The sequence below is a fragment of the Camelus bactrianus genome, chromosome 4, assembly GCF_048773025.1.
Source record: "Camelus bactrianus isolate YW-2024 breed Bactrian camel chromosome 4, ASM4877302v1, whole genome shotgun sequence".
NCBI classification, from domain to species: Eukaryota; Metazoa; Chordata; class Mammalia; order Artiodactyla; family Camelidae; genus Camelus; species Camelus bactrianus.
The window spans coordinates 29,192,260-29,211,842 of NC_133542.1; the positions used below are offsets into that span (position 1 = coordinate 29,192,260).

General features: G+C 42.3%; 1 protein-coding gene across 1 annotated transcript in view; it reads left to right on the forward strand.

Moving 5' to 3' along the window:
• Positions 1 to 5,898: 5,898 nt before the first annotated feature.
• Positions 5,899 to 19,583, forward strand: part of GLDC (glycine decarboxylase) — a 73,474-nt gene continuing 59,789 nt past the window's right edge. The window contains exons 1-2 of the mRNA XM_010960650.3: positions 5,899 to 6,428; positions 6,943 to 7,021. Of these exons, the coding sequence (XP_010958952.2) occupies positions 6,174 to 6,428; positions 6,943 to 7,021 (334 nt within the window). The 5' untranslated portion in view covers positions 5,899 to 6,173. The remainder of the gene's footprint in view (positions 6,429 to 6,942; positions 7,022 to 19,583) is intronic.

Here is a 19,583-nt window from a genome sequence, read left to right on the forward strand (position 1 = left end):
GGGTAGCACCCATGTGGGGCAGACCAGAACAGCATTGCAATTACAACCAAACAAGAGGAAGAAAACTAAGAGAATTAGATGCCAGCCTTTAAAAAAAAAAATGACTGAAGGAAATTCCCTTAACAAAACAAAAATGATAAAAGAAGCAGTCTTGGAACATTAGGAAGGAAGAAGGAACAATGGAAAGAGCAAAATTATAGATAATGTCTGCTGGCTATGAGTTTCCTCAATTTTTGTCTGAGAAAGTCTTTATTTATCTTTCAGTTTTGAATGATAATTTTCCTATCTAGAATTCTAGGCTGGTGGTTTTTTCTTTAATCATTTAAATATTTCACTGCACTCTTGTATTACTTGCAAACTTTTTTTTAAAACAAGAAATTGGCTGTCACTCTTGCCCTTGTTCCTGTATAGGTGAGGTATTTCTTCCTCTAGCTTTTAAATATGATATACCTAAGTGGTGGTGGTATATTTCTCTTTCTTAGTATTCTGTGATCTTCCTGGGCCTGTATAGTTTGGTGTCTCTTTTAATTTTTGAAAGTTTTCAGTTATTATTACCTTAAAGATTTCTTCTGCTCCTTTCTCCTTCTAGTATTCCGGTTATGCATATATATCACATTTTAAAACTGTCCTACGGTTTTTGGATGTTTGGGTCTGGTTTTTTTGTTTCTGTTTTTTTCATTCTGATTTCTTCTTTTGCATTTCAATTTGGAAAAAAGTTCTTTTGACCTGTATTCAACTGTGCTAATTCTTTCCTCAGCTGGGTCAAGTCTACTCATCATCACCTAGAAGGCATTCTTCATTTCTGTTACAGTGTTTTGATTTCTTTCCTTTCCTTTTAATTATTTTTTTGAGTTTCCATCTCTGCTTACATTGACCATTTGTTCTTATATATTGTCTACTTTTTCTATAAGAACTTTTAACATATTTATTAGTTCTTTTAAATTCCTGGTAGGATCATTCCAACATCTGTATCATATGTGTATTTGGTTCTGAAGATTTGTCTGCTCAGAGCTTTTTTTTCTTGACTTTTTGCATGCCTTGTAATTTTTTGTTTAAAGCCCAGTGTGATGTATTGAGTATTAGGAACTGAGGTAAATAGGGCTTTAGTATCAGGATTTATGTTTATTTGGCAAGGGCTGGGCAATATGTTTCATGTTGGCTGTAGCTAAAGGTGCCAGAGGCTTCAATTTTTTTCTAGTGTCCTCATTTTTGTCTCCCTTGTTGCTTCTGGAATTCCCTACACACTTTTCCTCAGAGAGAATCTGTGTCTTGTAGCTCACTGAGTTGTTTTTATTGGATCCCTGTTTATGTGGTGGTGTGTTGTAGGGGAGAGGAAGTGTTTTCTAATATTCTAATTAAATATTAGTGTTTTTGTGAACCTGTGTCTTGAGCTGTGAACTTCCACGTGTTTCTCCAGTGATATAGCCCCTTCACTCCCACTCCTGAGCCTGGCTGCAGAGTTCCCAGTCTATTTTCTTGAAACATTAAATCCTGTTGACTAGTTTTTTTTTCCCCTCATTATATGAGACAAGAAGGCTGGAGGGGGGCTGTGGTAGGAGGAATTCCATTCTCTGGCTGAAAGAAAACTCTGGTAAAGTCCTTTCTTTTAGAAAGTAGATCCTTGTTATAAACAAGGCTCTGGGCATATTTCAGTGGTTACTCATTTTCTTCCCCTACCAGTGCTATGAGGAGATATTTCTTGGATCTTCATCCTAACTGTAATGGGTCTCCTGGAGGTAAGACCCAAGAAAGTGTGACAGCCCCACTAAGACTGTAGTTCCCAGGAGTTTTTCCCTTTTAAATTCATCTGTATTCAGCATCCAGAAATTCATCATAATTACCATTACATGTTCCTACCAGTTTAGGGCTCCAGTGGCTTCTGCTCCAGGTAATCAAGTCTTGGCTGTGTCTCTTTGTATGAGCCTGTCTCATCAGATTTCCACGTGGTATTGTGCCCTGAAATGTCAGTTTTCAGATCTGTCCAAAAGTCATTGATTTTTAGTTTGTCCACCTTTTTCTAGTTGTAAGGACAGGAGGGATGACTTCCATGCTCTTTATAGATTGGAACTGAAACCGGGAATCCCAAATATTCATTTATAATCTAACTTTCATAGCATCCCACTGTGATTCATGGACCAGAGTGGTTTGTTTTGGATCTTCAGAGTTTAACATTATCTTAGAACAAAGCTCTAGTAATCCACCCAAATTCTGGGTGTTTTCCTTTCCTTGGTATATTCATCAGGGTTCTCCAGAGAAACAGAATCAATAGTATATGTATATATATTGAAAGAGATTTTAAGTTATTGGCTCATGAGATTATAAAGGCTGGTGAGTTCAAAATTTGCGCTAGCAGTCTAGCAGGCTGGAGACTCAGAGAAGAGCCAATGCCGTAGTTCAAGTCCAAAGGCTATCAGGGTAGAGCCAATGTTGCAGTTCAAGTCCAAAGGCTGTCTATTACAGAATTGCCCCCTGCTCAGGGGAGATCAGTCTTGTGTTCTGTTCAGACCTTCCACTGATTAGATGAGGTTCACCCACCTTATGACAGGCAGTACTTAAAGTCAATTGATTTAATTGTTAATCTCATCCAAAGGCATTCCAACAGAGTCATCCAGAATAATGTTTGACCACATATCTGGGCACTGTGGCCCAGGCAAATTGAGACTTAAGATTAACCATCATACTTGGTAAATGGCTACCAAGTATCTTGGGGGTAGTTTAGGAGGAAGATTTATAGTGTATAGCAGGGTCATAACATCTTTTCTTAAGGATTCTTTCTTAAGGTCCCCATCATCTGAGATGCTCTGGGTCTATGAACCTGCTAAAGTAAGAGAACTGATTGAGAAACTGGGTCTCTCCATTTGGGTAATATATCAAATTTTAGTTTACCAGATTATGTAAGATCTACATAGGCTGCTCATTAATTAGTGAGCACCAAAGATCTCTGAAGATCAAACCTGATTATATCTCTAACTCTGCTGCCCATTACAGTAACCTTGCTGACTTTTCTCTTTTCTAGTGCTGTTACTGGCCTCTGCCACTTTGGGATTCCATCATTAACATTGAAATCAGGGAGCCCATTTCAACAGTGGCATCTTCCACCATCATCTTACACATGCAGAAACAGAAAGTACAGAGCTTTTCAAGAATAATGCTGCTCCTCTTGAACCAATGGATTTCTTTAGGTAAAGCCATTGTCCTCTGTGTCTTACTGAGGGATACACTGAAAGGGTTGAGGAGTACGTTGCACATGATGAATCCAACATTCTTATCTCACTAAGTCTTTGGATCCTTTATTTTCTATTAAACCAAGAAAGTTCTAGTATCTTAATCTAATTTAATGAAGGCATTGTTGAGTCTGGTTTCATTCAAACAACTCAGCAAACACTTAGATCCACTCCTGACTGACTGAGTTGATACACTGAATCCAGAATCTCTGGTGCTGCAAACATATTGATAATTTCCATATTATATTCCATCTTCCTTGGTCTAGAACACACTCCTACACGGAAATCCTCCAGTGCCATGTACATTAGCAATATCATGCAATTATCTCCTTGTGTACACTTCTCCTTTGGTGTCAGACATCTTATTCATCTTCTTGAGGTATGCTGACATCTGACTCTGGCTGTAGATCTAGAGGTAAAGAAGCGTTGACATACCCTTGCAAGGTTAATGCTTTATTGAAGCCATTACAGGATCTTCAAGCAAGGGATGGCCAGCATCTCAGAGAGGATAGGAGGGACTGCTTTATCTGGACAAGGGGGACTCAGTGAGATTTGGGGAGTCAAGATAATCAAATTCAACTCAAACTACTAAAATGTCCCCATTCTAGTCTTAGAGTTTTTAATTAATTTCAAACTCACATATGAGTCCTAATAAGGCTATGAATTCAGTATGTATGATAATTTGGCAATCAGCAGGATCAGACATTGAGTCTGACTTGTAAATACCTTCTCCCTGCAGCTACAGAAGTTAAGAGATTTTCTTAGAGTGCTGATGCTCTTTCTCTGAGCTGTCATTTTATTGTGTAAACTCTCCAGGGCATTCAGAAGCCACTAGCATTCTCTATAGTCCTTGTAGACATAATTCCCACCAGAATAGTTTAATTTAGCAACTGTTTGGTCTAGCAATGACTGTCTTCAATTGGCATTCTATTCCCCACTGATAATTTAAGTAACTCTTTCCTTTCCATGCTTAAGACTTATCATTCTCCACTACTGATAATGCTATCATTGACTTCAAGCAGAACTGAGTCAGCCAATCCCTTTAAGCTTTAAGACTATCTTAAAGCTACTTTGGCCTCAGATACAGTCTTTATTAAGGTTTATTTAGGAAAACAAACAAAACCCTAAAAATATTTCAAGCAGAGCAGAATTAATGTGTCAGGAATAGGTGCAAATAAAACCATTGGAAGGAATGGAAGAGCAAGAGACAGGGTAGATAGAACACCACTATCTTCAGGTCAACCACTGAAGCTCTAGTCCAGGACAGCAAGAAATTGCTACTGCCTCCTAGGTTGGAAAACCACAGGACATTTCTATTGACAGACACAGCTGCCTTGCTGTGCCAATGTAGGTGGCAACTAAGGAAGCACTTCGTGTTTGCTGCCATCCATGCATCTGTCTGCTGCTGTCAGAGAAGCAAGAAAATAGTCTCTAACTTTTATTCCATTTTCTAATTCTCATACAAGTGTATCTCATTGACAGAAGACTGGAAAACACTCAGAACCCTGAAACCAATCTGGGAATTAGAGTTCTCTGGCTTCCAGTCCCTGTGATACATAGAAAGAGAATCATCAGGAATGGGGATAAATGCACATTGCTCCCCTCTTCCCCCATGGCATCTAGCACTGAAGATAACTCTCAGCTTTTATGAAGGCTGTAATGTCAATTCCAAGTGGATGAAAAACTGTTCGGAGACATTCAGTCCAGCATTTCTAGCTCACTATTCACTACCACCCACCCCTGCCCCGCCCCACAACACAACACACATATTTTGCCTACTGTTCTTTGTTTTCCACTTTCTTGCCTCTCTGCCCAGTCTCTATGCCTGTCAGCTACAGGACCCAGAGTGTGCAGAAGATAATTGAAGGAGGAAGCTTAGAGGAGGAAGAAGACAGGTTCTATTTTTCCCTAGTCTTAGTACTGCTAGTGTTCTGATGACTTCTGTCCTTTCTTCATCATTTTAGGACAGTGGAATTTTGAAAGTTCATTCTTGATAAAAATCTCAGGAGATAGATTAGATTTACAAAATATCCAGGTGTAAATAATTTTCCAACTAAGATGACAGTGCAAAATGTATACCTTTGTATCTTTTGCATTTTTATAACACACATACACACACACACACACACACACACACACACACACACACACACACACACACACACACATAGGGGGAGAGGAGGTGGAGGGAGACAGGGGTGTGGGGAGAGAGTTAGCTCAAGGCTAGTAATATGATAGTGCTCTGAGTGTATCATCTCTCTTTAAATCCTATCCAGCTCTGAGATGTGAAAACTGAAGCTCAGAGGTTGGGTAAGTTGGCCAGGATCCTACAACTCTGTAAGAACTCTCATCTGCCCATATTGGCTTCCATAAGATGTGACAGGGGGAAGATACTCTAAAATTAATGGAGACTAACTGTGAGTCTGGCTTCCCTGTCAGAATCTCCTTCTATCTCAGCTGAATCTGCCAGGCGGAGTTCCGTCTGATGTCTCTGACATCGGGCTCATGGAGAGCCCCAACCTCCACATCAACCGGAGACTGAGTAGGAGTGACTGAGGATGGCAGGCTCTGGGCCAGGAGCAGCAGGACTTCGCGGAGGGCCTGAGAAGAGGGTAGGGAGAGGGGGCGGGGGCGGGGTCTGCCCCGCCCCCGCCCTTCCGTCCACTCCCATTGGCCGAACGTTTGCTGGCCCTATCCCACTGCCCACCCCCAGGATGACGCTTAAAGTGCGGAGCAGGTGCCTCTTGTGGAGCAATAACTTTCCGCTGGTGTCCTGGCTCGGAGCCGCACCCATTCATTGCCCCGAACATCCATCTGTCTCTCCGTTTTCCAGCGGGAAGAGACTCCAGCCACCCTGGGGCAGCTGCCACCCAGGGGGCCGCGACCAGAAAAGGGACTGAAAGCGTGGCTGACCCTCGCGGGCCCGGGCAGGGGACGGTGACCACGGCCATGCAGACGTGCGCCAGGGCCTGGGGGCTGCGTCTGGGCTGTGGAGTCGGGGGCGGCCGCCGCTTGGCTGGAGGCGCGGGGCCTCTTTGGGCGCCGCGGGGCCGTGACAGCAGTAGCGGCAGCGGGGACAGCGGCGGGGCTGGGGCCTCGCGCCTTCTCGAGCGCCTCCTGCCCAGACACGACGACTTCGCTCGGAGGCATATCGGCCCCGGGGACAAAGACCAGAGGGAGATGCTACAGACCCTAGGGCTGGAGGTAAGGACCCCAACCCTGCCTTCCCGGGCCTCACCCCGTCCCGCCTTGGTTCTGTCCGCGCGGCCTCCGGGCCCCCGCCAGGAGCCCTGCTTCGCTCCGCGTGGGACTCACACTGTGGTCCGGGGCCCTGGTGTGGAAGCGAGCCGACGCGCTCGGTCCGGCTGCTCCAGCCTTTCGCCTCCACCCGCCCTTCGCCCCTCAAAACCGTGTCTTTTTAAACCTAAGTCGCCCTTCTGATGAGTTCTAACTTTGCAAGAGAAGGACCTCCTGATTTATCCGATTATCTCCGGTTGCCGACCGAAATCCAACCGAGCCAAATAACTACCCCGATTCATTTTTTTTCCCCTCCAACTGATTTTTGGTTTGTTTAAAGTTTTTTTTTTAAATAATCCTAATTAGACAATTTAAATGAGGTTCCCACAAGCCTTTGTAGATGTAAAACAGAGGTGTCTCTTTTAACTCAGAAGCACTTTCCTCTGTCTTTAGTGTTCACCGGCTTGCGTTTTAATTTTAGAGCGTTGATGAACTGATCGAGAAGACCGTTCCTGCCAGTATCCGCTTGAAAAGACCCTTGAAAATGGATGACCCTGTCTGTAAGTGGCCGGGAGGTCTTTAGACCTCGCTTGCTCTGGCCTGTTTGTCTTCTGTGGTCTCTGAAAGTCCAGCTGTGGGTTAGAATTGCTCAGGACGGAGAATATATTTATTAGAATACAACAGCGGCGAGTACCGCAGTGGGCGGGAGAGAGTGTAATGTTTTGTTCCCCGAGCAGTCCGTTCTTTATCTCAGGACTCCGGAGGAGCCAGCAAACTTCCTGGGGGAAGTCAGTGCACAGACATGTGTGGAGGATCCCCAGCTTTCCAGGCACCTGTTGGGGGCCAAGGTTTTCCCATCCTTTGAATTGAGAGGTGTCATCACTTTTTTTTTGCAGATCAGGATACTCGGAAGGGAAAAAGGAATTGCCTACAGTCATGCAAATAGGGAAGTGACAAAAATGGGAGACCTAGACATTTGACCTACTTCAAGGCTCTTTATACAACAGTAGCTTCAAATTGTTCTATCTCACATCCAAATTTTATTGTTCATACCTGCTGAAAGGCAGCAGTACTTTTAAAGTCTGAATGATTTTTTTAGAGACACACAAATAAGATTCATGCTTGGTTAGGAAATCTCAGTTTACCCACTGACTCTCTGAGAATTTTATTTTATGTTTAAAATATTTTTATGTGAGTATTTTACTTCCATGGACTGAGCAAAAATCCACAAAAGCAAGTCATGGGGGATAGGCAGAGCTAAAGAGGTGGGGTTTTGTTTGTTTGTTTTGTTTTGTTTTAACAAAGAATTCTCTTGAGGCTATCTGGTTTTGAATCATAAAATGCTATCTCTCCTGGAGTTAAGTGAAAATTGGTTTATTTCAGGGTTTAGGACAGAAAAGATATGTGGAAGGCTAGCTTGATTTTGTTTTAAAGTAGGCAACCTGAAGTGTGAATCAGGTTCAGCCCCAGCTGCTGATGCTGTAACTCAAGCTGTGCTGAGGGCTGCTCCCTTTGTTGGTTTCAAATCTGAACCATTTTGCCTGATGGCTGAGTCCTTGTTCATGGAAGAAAATATGCACTTTCTGTTCATCTGAACTGATTGAGACCTGAGGATGGCTGGGAGCCTTATCTATTTCAATTTTAGGAAATCAAAATCCTGATTCATTGCACGTTTAGAGAGTAAAGAGTTTTATGTTTTTGAAACAAGCTAAGATTTTTTTGAATAAGTAAATGCCTTCCTGAGACTTTCAGAGTCAGGGAATGTCTAGGTCAGCCCTTTTATGAACTATAGAACTGATCCCTGAAAGTATAGTCTTAGCCCTTTTATGATATACTCTTAAAAAAATAAGTGTTCTTTAAGAGTTTTAGAGTCTAGGGACCATGTCAAAGTTGTCTAGCCTATTTTAGTTCAGCTGTTTGTTTCCAGCTGGATAATTTGAACATCGGTGGATTCCATTTCTCCTCTCCTTGGAAGCAGACTCCTGATAAGTAATTTGCAATTTAAGTGTAAACTTTAAACCTTGCTGCTTCTGTGAGATTTGGAACTGGTTCCATCTGGTTAGTCTGAGGTAACTCAGAGAAAATATTGCGCAGTCAGGAGTCCCCTCTTGCCCTGATGTGGGCTGGCTCTCCAACACAGCTTGCTTCTTGGAAGGGTATGCTGTGGGTGTGATGGGAGTGGTGGGGAGGGGGAGGCGGTGGGGGTCACAGAATGCATCAGTGTTTTACTCTGAGGTGTGCACATGTTATGGGTAATGAATGTTTTCCACGTGGGGAGAGCAAGTTGGTACAGGTAACCTCTAGTAGTAGCTTTTTCAATTAACAGTGGGGCAGAATTATCCAAACTTGGTTTCACGTGAATGCTGAATGCCTGTGCTCTACTGTAGTCAGAGAGGAATTCGAGACCAAATATTTGTCAGCTGAGTACAGAGAAAACTAGTAAGAGCTAGTTATATGAGTAAATCCCTCATTGCTAGATAAAAAGAAGATTGTGAGAGTGATAAGCAGCACGGAGATACTTGGGTTAGTTCTTGTGCATAGCTTAGTAATCTGAAACGTTTATGTAGTGCTTACCATGTATTAGTTTAATCCTTATTACAATCCTGTGAGATAACAATCATTATCACCTGTTTTAAAGATGAAGCAACCAAGGCATACAGAGGATAAGAAATTTGCCCAAGGTCGCAGCTGGTAAGGGGTGAAGGCAGAATTCAACCCACACAAGTCTAGCTCCTATTCATGCTCCAGCCAGCAGTCTACACTATCTTCGTTTTGTCCTCGGAGAGGAGGTAGTTGTATACAACCTTTATTGTATCCTTCTAACTCTTCTGAAGTATCCAGATTATGGGTTTGTACCAGCCCAATCACACTGGGATCACTCTGCCATCTGCCAGCTGCTCTCGTGGAAATGCAGCAGAACATGCAGGCCTGCTGCCAGGGCAAGGGAAGGGGTGACAGAGGTGCAAGGCGAGGGCTGAGTATTTAAGGAAGGGTAATAATGCTCTGCTGGACAAGGCTGGAGGTGGCTGCTGCAGCCAGAGGGACCAGCATGTTCAGGACAGAGCGTCCTGACAGAATCAGGGAAGTACAGATGGTTTGGCTGTCATGCAGAATGCTTCCCCTACCCTCGGACACTTCAGAAAGTGCCTCGAAAGAATACTTTGATCATTAGTTAGCTTCACAGTTAGCCATACTTCAGAGAAACAAGCAAAGATTCTCAGTTGAAAACCCTGCCAGATTCATCCTGTTCAAGTGAATCCCCATGACTTACACAAAGAAGACTAGAAGGATATGTCAGTGGGAACATTCATTTCTCGGGATGGTGCCATTATGAATGGTTTTAAATTTCTTTTTACTACTTTGCTTTTTCTAGAATTTTCTTTTTTACAATAGCTATGTATTTATTTTGTAATTAATACAAAATTTAGATACTTTATTCATGAACCATGCCAATCACTTTCAGCTATGATATTCCTCTCTGTAGTATTTTCAGTGATGTCATCTCAAGCTAACCGCACTGAACTAGTCCATAACTTCACAGAAGCTGCAGGGTTTAAAGTTTACACAGAATTACACATTGCTTATTGTGAGCATACTTAGGAAGAGCAAGGAGACACTAAACCTGTTAATGTTCAAAGTTATTCAACCATAATTGAGTGGCTGAGCTGTCAGAATGAGACTTCTGATGGACTTGTGAGAACTTAATGTTCAAAACTCTGTCATTTAGAGTGATTTTAATAAATGGTTATTGGAGGGAGGTGAGCAGAGGGAGGAAGTGTTGTGTAACGCAGCTGCAAGTGGTGACTGTCACCCAAGTGGTGTTGGACACTCTCCTGAACTGACCCCAAGGACACCTAACAGGGCAGCTGTTCCCTCAGCTATAGATATCAATTGTCTTTCAGCTGGATAATTAAAGCCTTTTGTCAGGTGCAGCTTGTAAACTCTTCAGTCTGTGACAAAGCTCTCCTTTGGCCACTCCTAGCTCCTTCAGTTCCTAGCTTATATGAATTATTATTTCATCTTTAACTAGGATAGACAATTCCAATGGATTTTTATTATACAACTGTGGAAATAAAGACCAACCAAAAGAGAAAAGCAAAGGCTGTTTATTCCAAACTTGCTATAGGAATCAGCCTTTTGTTATACAGAGAAGTGGGAAGGCCTTATAGTAGAATAAAGGAAAGGCTTCAGGTGTACCCTGTTGACCTGGGCATGTGTAAGGGGCGGGGGCGACTAGAAGCATGACTTTCTATATGATTGGTTAGGGGTGCAGATTTGTCTGACTGGTCCTAAATTGGAGGCAGGGACCAAGGTTAGGGAAGCTGTCAGTTAATCAACCAAGTCTTGGCCATTTTGGGCCAACTGTTACAGAAGTTGTTGTTTGTTTTCCTTCATTGTCACTGGAGATAGGAAAAGATGGCTTTCTGCAAGTCAAATTTGTAACAGGTTGGCTCCTGAAGTAGTTTATTGTAGATAAAGGGGGTTGGTTTCCTGAGCAGGTTGCTGCAGGTTGGGCTGAAAGTTCTATGATTATATATGGCCTGGCTATTGTCTGTTTGTGTATTTAGACTCCCACAACAGAATCTGTCCTGTCCTGGTATTTTTGTCATTAATTCTTGTTAGGCAGACCCCTGCTGATCTGACAGATACCTTGGAGAGTCAACTTATTGCCTAAATTGTTTAATGTTTATGGCCATATACTATGGGCAAGGCACTAAGAGAGGATAAATGTATGAATAATCACTATTCCAAGTAATCACATAGTCCAAGTAATAAACATAATCACAAGTCCAAGATATTATAAATATGCTGAGTAAAATGCTGTACAGAATGATGTAAAATTGAATAGAAAAACAAGGATTTCTGAAAGCAGTGTAAAAAATGGAAATACATCATGTCCTGTTAGAAAAAAAGACAGTATCTTTACATTGATTGTTTTTTTAGTGTGAAACTTATTATAAGAAGGGAAAAACTTAAAAAGGCAGTACCTTAATAGAGAAAAAGAAAGTGGCAAAATGCAATGTGCATACTCACAGAATTATTTGAGTATTGCTGTAGTCTCATTCTCGATGGACTCTTAATAGAATAATTATGCTGTCAGTTATTTGGGGATTCTGGAGTGTTTTCCAACAACACCAAGCAATTTTTCAATTCTCAGGGAATACCAACTGGGTGTCCTACAATTTAACTCACTTCTGACACTGTCTATGTAGAGATAGCATCAGATCTTACGATTAAGTCCCCCAAGACACCACCTTTTCACTTGCCAAGCACAAGTCTGGGTTGTCACCTGTGCTTTTGGCCAACAAGCTATAAACTGGACCCTGTCTTCGATTCAATTAATTTGCTACAGCAGCTCACAGAACACAGAGAAACATTTCCTTACATTTACCAGTTTATTTTAAAGGCTATTATAAGAGATACAGGTGAACACCCAGATGAAGAGGTACATCAGGCAGAATCCAGATAAGTGCCACACACAGGAGCTTCTGTCCCCATGGAACTGGGGTGGACCGCTTCCCCAGTACAGGGCTGTATTAGCCATCCCAGAAGCTCATCAAATCTGTTGTTTTTGTAGAGCTTAATCTGCAGCCCCCTCCCCCCTTTCCTCTTCCCCGAGGTCAGTGGGTGGGCCTGGAAGTTCCCAGAATCTCTTGGTCTTTTTGCTGAACAGCCCCATTCTGAGGCTGTTTAGGGGCCCACCCTAATCACTTCATTAGCAGATACTCAGGTGGGCTCAAAAGGTCTTGTTATGAATAACAAGGACACTCCTATCACTCAGGAATTGCCAAAGACCAGAGATGCTGCTTACGGGGATATTTCAGATAAATATGTGGTGGTATATCCTGATAGGAGTGGAGAGGTGAAAATATTTATTTTAATTTTAAAAAAGATGAATCCTAAAATAAATTATCAGTTTTTTTCCCCTTTAAAATTAGAACACCAAACAAGAAATCTCAGTCTTTGTAAAGTATCATTTTTAAATTTTAAAATGTTATGGCCTGTAAACCTAAATAAGGAGATAAACTGAAGCAAGCTCAAATTACCAGATATTTGTGTTTATTCTAGAGCAGCAGAGGAAATGCAGTTCAGGAGACCCATGCTGTAGCAAGCTGCAGGCAAGTCAGTTGAGGGTTTGGGGCAGGCTGTGCGTGTGGGCTGGGAGTGCAAAGAGGGCAACATTCAGCCAGAGCTCAAGCAGTAAGTTCATTGGCTTGAGGATGGGGAGAGTGTCTTGGCAGATACTCTTTGGTCCAGAATTGTCTCTGTATTCTGTAAAATCAGGTATTTACAAGAAATCAGCCTCTCAGTTCTTAAGTTCCACTCTTCTGAGGGACCATGTATGAGAACCTTCATTTCATATTTCTGGGTTCCATTTTAGGTTGAAATCCTTTCACAACAGTTAAGATTTTTTGACATACAAAGGATACAGACATGCTGAGATACAGTGATAAAGGTCAAATAGGTCATGTGATTGAGGCAAAGAACTTAAAATGTAAAACAACTTTTTCCTCTTCATCTTGTTAAAGGATCTTGGAATTCATCGAGCATCATCAAAGATTTTATATCACCAAAATTACTTCTTTAACAACATTTTTTTAATGGCCCTTTTTTGGAAAAGTTACTGTATATGTAATCTCTTGCTTTATAAGATATTACTACAAAACTCTGGCTTAAAACAACAATGGACATTTATTATCCTGACAGTTTCTGTGCGTCGGGAATCCAGGAGCTACTAAGCTGGGTGGTTCTGGCTTAGAGTCTCTCATGAGGTTGTGGTCACACATGGACAGATGCTCAGCCAGGAATGGAAGGGCTGCTTTCAGGGCAGCTCACTCATGTTGTTGGCAAGTTGGTGCTGGCTGTTTGTGGGAGACCCTAGTGCTTCCTTATATGGGTCTATCTACAGATTGTTTGAGTGTCCTCACAACATGGCAACTGGATTCCTGCAGATTCAGTGATTCAAAAGAGAAGGAAAGCCAGGCAGAAACTATCCTTTTTATGACCTAGTCTTGAAAGTCCTATCGCATCACTTATATCATATTCTGTCCGTAAGACTGAGCCCAAATTCAAGTAAATTGGGAATTAGTTTCCACCTTTTGAAGGAAGGAGTGTAAACAAAATTGTAGATATAATTTTTAAAAAATAGATGTTCTTTTTTCTAGAGCAATTTTAGGTTGACAGCAAAGTTGAGCAGAAAGTACAGAATTCCCATATACTCCTTACTCACATATGCCTAGCCTCCCATATTATCAACATCCCCAGTGCTGGTATGAGAGGTACATTTGTTATAACTGATAAACCTACCTTGACAAATCATTATCACCCAGAGTCCATAGTTTACATTAGGGTTCACTCTTGGTGGTGTACATTCTGGGTTTGGACAAATGTATAATGACATGTGTCTACCATTATAGTAGCATACAGGGTATTTTCACGGCCCTAAAAATCTTCTGAAGACATATTTTTAAAACTACCACATTCATCTAAATTGGCATGTACTTAACTAGCATAAATTATAATGAATTTTGCCTAACTTTTAAAAATATTCAGTGCTATCAAAATGAAATCAATTATACTGTATTGTAAATATGATATTACTCTTGAAGACTATTAAGGTACACAGTGCCACTTGCCCATACACTAAATACCCTGGCCTACTCATCTTTGTCACAATTGGGTTATAAGCTAATATCACCAAATCTATTCTACAGCCTCCTCCATCTGCTTTCATTCCTCAATTAACCTATAGAAGATAAGATATGGCCTTAGGCACTGAAGGTGCAAAAGTCAGGAGGTAAAGGATGATAAAGATAGGGTGATCCCTGACTGTAGGTTACAACTAATAGGGAGATAGATACTGAATAGCTCTTTGAGTCTGCAAATAGGATGAATGCTTTGGCTGAGGTCGTGGCCTGAGCAGAGGCATTGAAGTGTGGACATGCATAGTTTTTTGAGGATGGTGACTAGACCATATGTGTAGAATATTGGGCTGCAGAGAGGCATGGAAAGCAAGGTATGAAGCACTCAAAGCCATGATGAAGAATTTGTTTTCCTCTACATAATGGGAAGACATGAACAGTTATTATAGGGGGCGAGTGACATATTCAATTTGTGTTTTGCATGGTGCCTCTGAGATAGAGGCAAGGAGACCAGATGAGAGTTTGTTGGAGAGTTGAGAGGTGAGATGTTAAATGTGCATTAGTTCAGGTCTACCAGGAAGCAGTCACCAGGGTGATATTTGATATGCTTATTGGGGGTGGCAGCAGGAGAAGGCAGGGAAGCCTTTAGGCTGTGATGCAGGTCTGGTGGAGGGGGAGAGAGAAGGAGACTTGGGTAGGAAGAATCATAGATTGCAGCACAGATCTAAAAAAGTTTTGGTGAGGCTGAGCAGAGCCCTTGAGTCAAAATCACCTGTGGGAGGAGTCCCACATCTTGCCAGAATGGGTCTGCTGGGCTTAGTAATTAGCTGAGAACAGCCTATGGAAAGTATAGTTTTGATACAAATACGGTGCTTGATCCAGAGGGGCAGCAGGTAGGACTGTCAGTCAGTTTCTAGGCTGAGTGAATTGGAGTGATGATGATGTTATTAAAAGAGAAAATAGGGAGAAGTAGGTCCTGGAGGAAGACCAACCAGATCATGAGTCTTGTTTGAGCAGAATTGCATTTGAGGTGCTCATGGAACATGCATTTGAAAAAGCTGAAGCAATAGTTGGAAATATGAAGCCAGAGCTCAAGAGAGAGATTAGAGATGGAGTTGCAGATTTAGTGAGTCTTCTGAATGAGTTAATGAGAATGAGTGAGATTTCCTAGGGATGGAGTATTGGGAAGAAGGTGGAAGCCGGAATATTGGGAAATAGAGCATGGAAAAGAGGGGAGTCAGAGCAGCCTGAGATGAAGTAATCCAAGGGCCAGAGGATAAATTTTAAGTCAGGGGGAAGGACCCCAGTGTCATATTTTGACCTTTCTTATCTCTTAAGAGAGGAGAAAATCCACATGATGACATAAGGACTTCTGAAATGGGAGGAGTTGAGGCGTTGCCTGTCTTATGATCTGAGTGGGAGACAGAAAGGGTGAAAATGAGCATTAGGAGAAGCAGGAAAGTTCCAGAAAGGCTATTGTGGTCATCTGGGTAGTGAGGAACCTAGGTCAACCTGCGAGGAAGACCTGCTGAGGTTTAATGACTTGAATTTATAAGGTCTGCTAGGATCCCCTCTCGCCAGCATCATTTAGTGATCTGGGAGCAGGAACAGAGAAGTGTGGTGCCTGAGTTTAGCTGAGGTGGAGGATTGGCAAAGTCCAGTGGCCAAGGACTTCAAGGTCTGTACAGGCCGGCTGGGGCGGGAGAAGAGTGAGGCAGTCCCAGCCGTCCACATTGGGATGGAAGCCCAGTGACCATGTCGTGGGACTGGGAGTGGGGGCCTGATCTGCTAACCTCTGAGTCAACTCAGGAGCTCTGAAGGGGTGCTAGACAACAAGGTTGTGAGCTGCTTGCAGGCCAGTGAGTGTTCTGACTTCTATTCCTTATGTCCTCTTTGCTCCCCACCAAATGGCACTGTGCCTTACTTTTACAAGTCTCCATTTTATGATGTGTGAATAACTTAGATCTCATTTTGACTGCTCAGGTTTATTTTACTTGGTAAACCAAAAGTATTTTAATAAAAATGCAAACTTGGAATTTTAGTAAGGATTCTCAATGTCTATCACCAGTGTACTAACTGACTAAATAATAAGGAAACAAAATTTTGGAACATATGAAATTATCATAGGCACTATATCACAGAACTTCTTTAATAGCTGCAAGTTCCCTTTGTGAATGTTTCTCTGGAACTCATGCTTTTAGGGATGTGGAAACAGTTTGTGTATTGATTTGTCATTGTGGATTCTGTGATGGGTGAATTGTGAATATTGATCTAGCTGTATGTGGGAGTTTAGGTGAACTTTCATTGCAATACCTCAATTCGTCTATATTTTCTGAGCACCTACTATGTGCCTAGCAACTGCTATGCTCCTGTCCATGAAGAGATTATAATTTAGTTGGTGAAGTTATGTGATGGACTACAAATTTCTCCATATGCCTATATTCCTTTGATCTATAAAAATGATCTCTTTCCTACAAGCATGTTAAATTGTTTGAGTTGGACTCTTACTAGTACATACTCATCCTTTCTGGTTCTTGCTCTGCTGGCCAAAACAATATACCCACAGGGCAGCAAAGAGGAAAAACAAATACTCTAGGACTTCCACCCTGTTTCTCATTTCAAACTGACCATTTGGCCTGCTTATGTAGGTCATCTGGTGTTCCAAGTAAATATTATGAACGGTAATGTTTCTCTGTACGTTTTTTTAAAAAATGTTCACAGATTGAATGAAAGGAGGTTGGGGAGGAGCCTTCCCACAGAAAGTAGTGTGACCCAAATCTGAGAAGTAAATAACAGATCTGGTACCCCTCATTCCCAATTTCCCACCGTGGGATGCTGTTCTGGGATCCTACAGCTGGTATGAAGATCTTGAACCTGTGTGGTTTTGGGGTGAGCAGGCAGAGCTGTAGGGATTGCTCACTCCTGTGGAGGTGAGGGACCAAGGAGTCAGAAACACTGATTGGACATGCCTCAGCTCCTTCCTGTTGGAGGTGCCTGGCAGAGGGGTCTAGCTCCTGAGGGTCATGAGGGGCTGGATCAGGTGGGGTGTTAATTGACTGGGCAAGAAGATGGGAAAGAGCCTGGCAGGATTAGGATGAGGGGAGCAGAGCCCCAGGTCAGGCCTGCGTGGTACTGCCCAGACCACATCCTGACACATTGTAGGGGCACCTCTCTGCCAGTCTCGAAGAGTTTTCAATTCAAAAAGTTTCCGTGTCATTACTCTACATTACACAGAGCTTATGGATTGGTTTGCTTTTCTGGAATGAACAAATTCTGTGATTCAACAGACTTTGACTGTGAAACCCTCCTTTGCTGGGGGAAGAAACTTAACAACTAAGAGGGAGTAGGGTTTATGGGCTGGGTAAGTGAGTTGAGCCCAGGCTTTTGGGGGAGGGAGGGAGAGAGGTGCTGCAAATGATTAGGTGATGTGAGGGAAAGGCTGCACATTAGGATAGAATTTGGATGCAAATTCTGGCTTCCGCTCAGAAAATTAGAAAATCCTGATTATGCTGTCATTCATGGTTTGTCTTGATTGAGACCTTTGACCCCCCCCCCCCATGGTTCCTAAGCAGCTTTGAAGCCAAGGATTTGCATGTTGGCAAGAAAAATAAGCTAAGGCCGTCTCTGTCCTCACATACTGGCCCAAGCTTTCCCCTTCAACCTGTGGCAGAAAAAGATCTTTCTGGGCAAATTCAAATATGAGTTTGTTGGTTTTCAGTCCAGATGATTTCCTTGGAGACCTTTCCTGAGTATCTTGCCAAGCACATGAAGGGCAGGGAGTAGGAGGGAGACTGTAGCTGATCGAGTGACTGCTCTGTGCTGGGTGCTTCTGGGCTGCCCAGAAAGTGCTCTGTGGGCAGCCAGCCACGGTGATAACTGCAGGTGTCTGCACCCATGTATTTCACAAGGAGGATTTTGTTCTGGGTGTAACATTTTAATTTAATTTTAAACTTTTGGATAAATAACAGGCATGTTGTCTAAAACTCAAAAGCACAAAAAGGGTATACAGTGAAAAGCAAGAGCCCCTTCCACTTACGAGTTTACTAAGAATCATCCTAGAGATGTTCTGTTAATATACAACATATACAAAAATATTTACTCTTTTAAAATATAAATGGTAGAATAATATATACTCTGTGGAAACTTAGGTATAATATTTTTAGATTATCAAAAAAGCAAAAGCAAAGCATAGATACGTTTTTCCATGTAAATGTGGCAAAAAAAAATTGTTGGGTTGTGTGGGGCAGTGGGTTAAGGGTGGGGAATAGTGTGTGTGTGTGTTGAGGTGTAGCAGATACCTTGACCCATACAGCCTGCCTGACGTTTCCTCAGTTCTTGTCAAATTTCATATGTATGGGACATTAAAACCTAGGCCTAGCAGTGTGAGTATTTAACAGCTTAATCAGCTTACTCCTATTAGAACGTTTATTTGGGGGTAGTAGTTCATACAAAGTTCTTGACATTTTAGGTGCAAGTGACAAGGGAGTTACTATTGGAAAGGCTCTTACATGGAATTAGATAAGGAGAAAGTATTCATACTGAATTCTGAGAAGCAGGAACCGTGTGAGACCCACCTGCAGATTCTTAGGGAGTGATGTCCAGGCCACTGAACTCTGTTCTTGGTACACTAGGACCAGGGCATTATGCAATGCTCCGAGGTAGAGAAATAAACAAGGTCAGAAGCGGGCATTTATTCTGCAAGAAAAGAACTTAATGCTTAGATTGCTGAAGTATTGAGGACTTTCGTGACTAGGAGGGCACAGTAATGCACAGATCTGGCAGCTTTGTGAGGCGCTGTAGACAAGCATCTGGAGAACAGGTTGTCCCCATGTGTTTTTTAATGGACATTGCCTTTCTCATTCTGTCTTATTTCTTCCCTGGTTTGTTTCATTGTCCTTCACTTTTAGGAAGATAGTTACTGGAACTGGGCCTGTTCACAGGAGGAAGCTGTTTTTGTCAAGTTGGAGGGACAAGTGTGAGGAGTGTGCACTGCTGTGGGGTTCACTTTGGGGGAAAACAGATCTTTTTCCTCTTTCCCTTTTGTCCACACAGCTTCCCTAGGGCCATGCTGCCTGGGGTTTGAATGACACAATTGCCTTTGTAAAATACTTCTCTTATTCAGTAGGGGGAAAAGGCTGCTGCCACTTTGAAATTAAGGATCTCACACTATTTTCCCTAGAAAGGAATTCTTTTGCAAGGGAGAAAGGAATCTAAATCTACTGTGAAGTACACTGGTGGACGTTGCATGGTTAGGATTTAGGCTTTTATTTAGATCAGTCATGCCCCAAAACTTGTTCTTAGAGACTGATTCTGCTGTGTTTCATTTCAGATAGGTTCAGTGGTAAAGCTCTGATTGTGGACTTTCCCCACTTCTCCCCTTTTCTCCATGTCCAGTGGCTCTTGGCATCATTTAACATCATAATTCAAACTCTGGGCTCCTAAATGCACTGGGTTGGCTCTTCTGCTGATTGGGCCAATG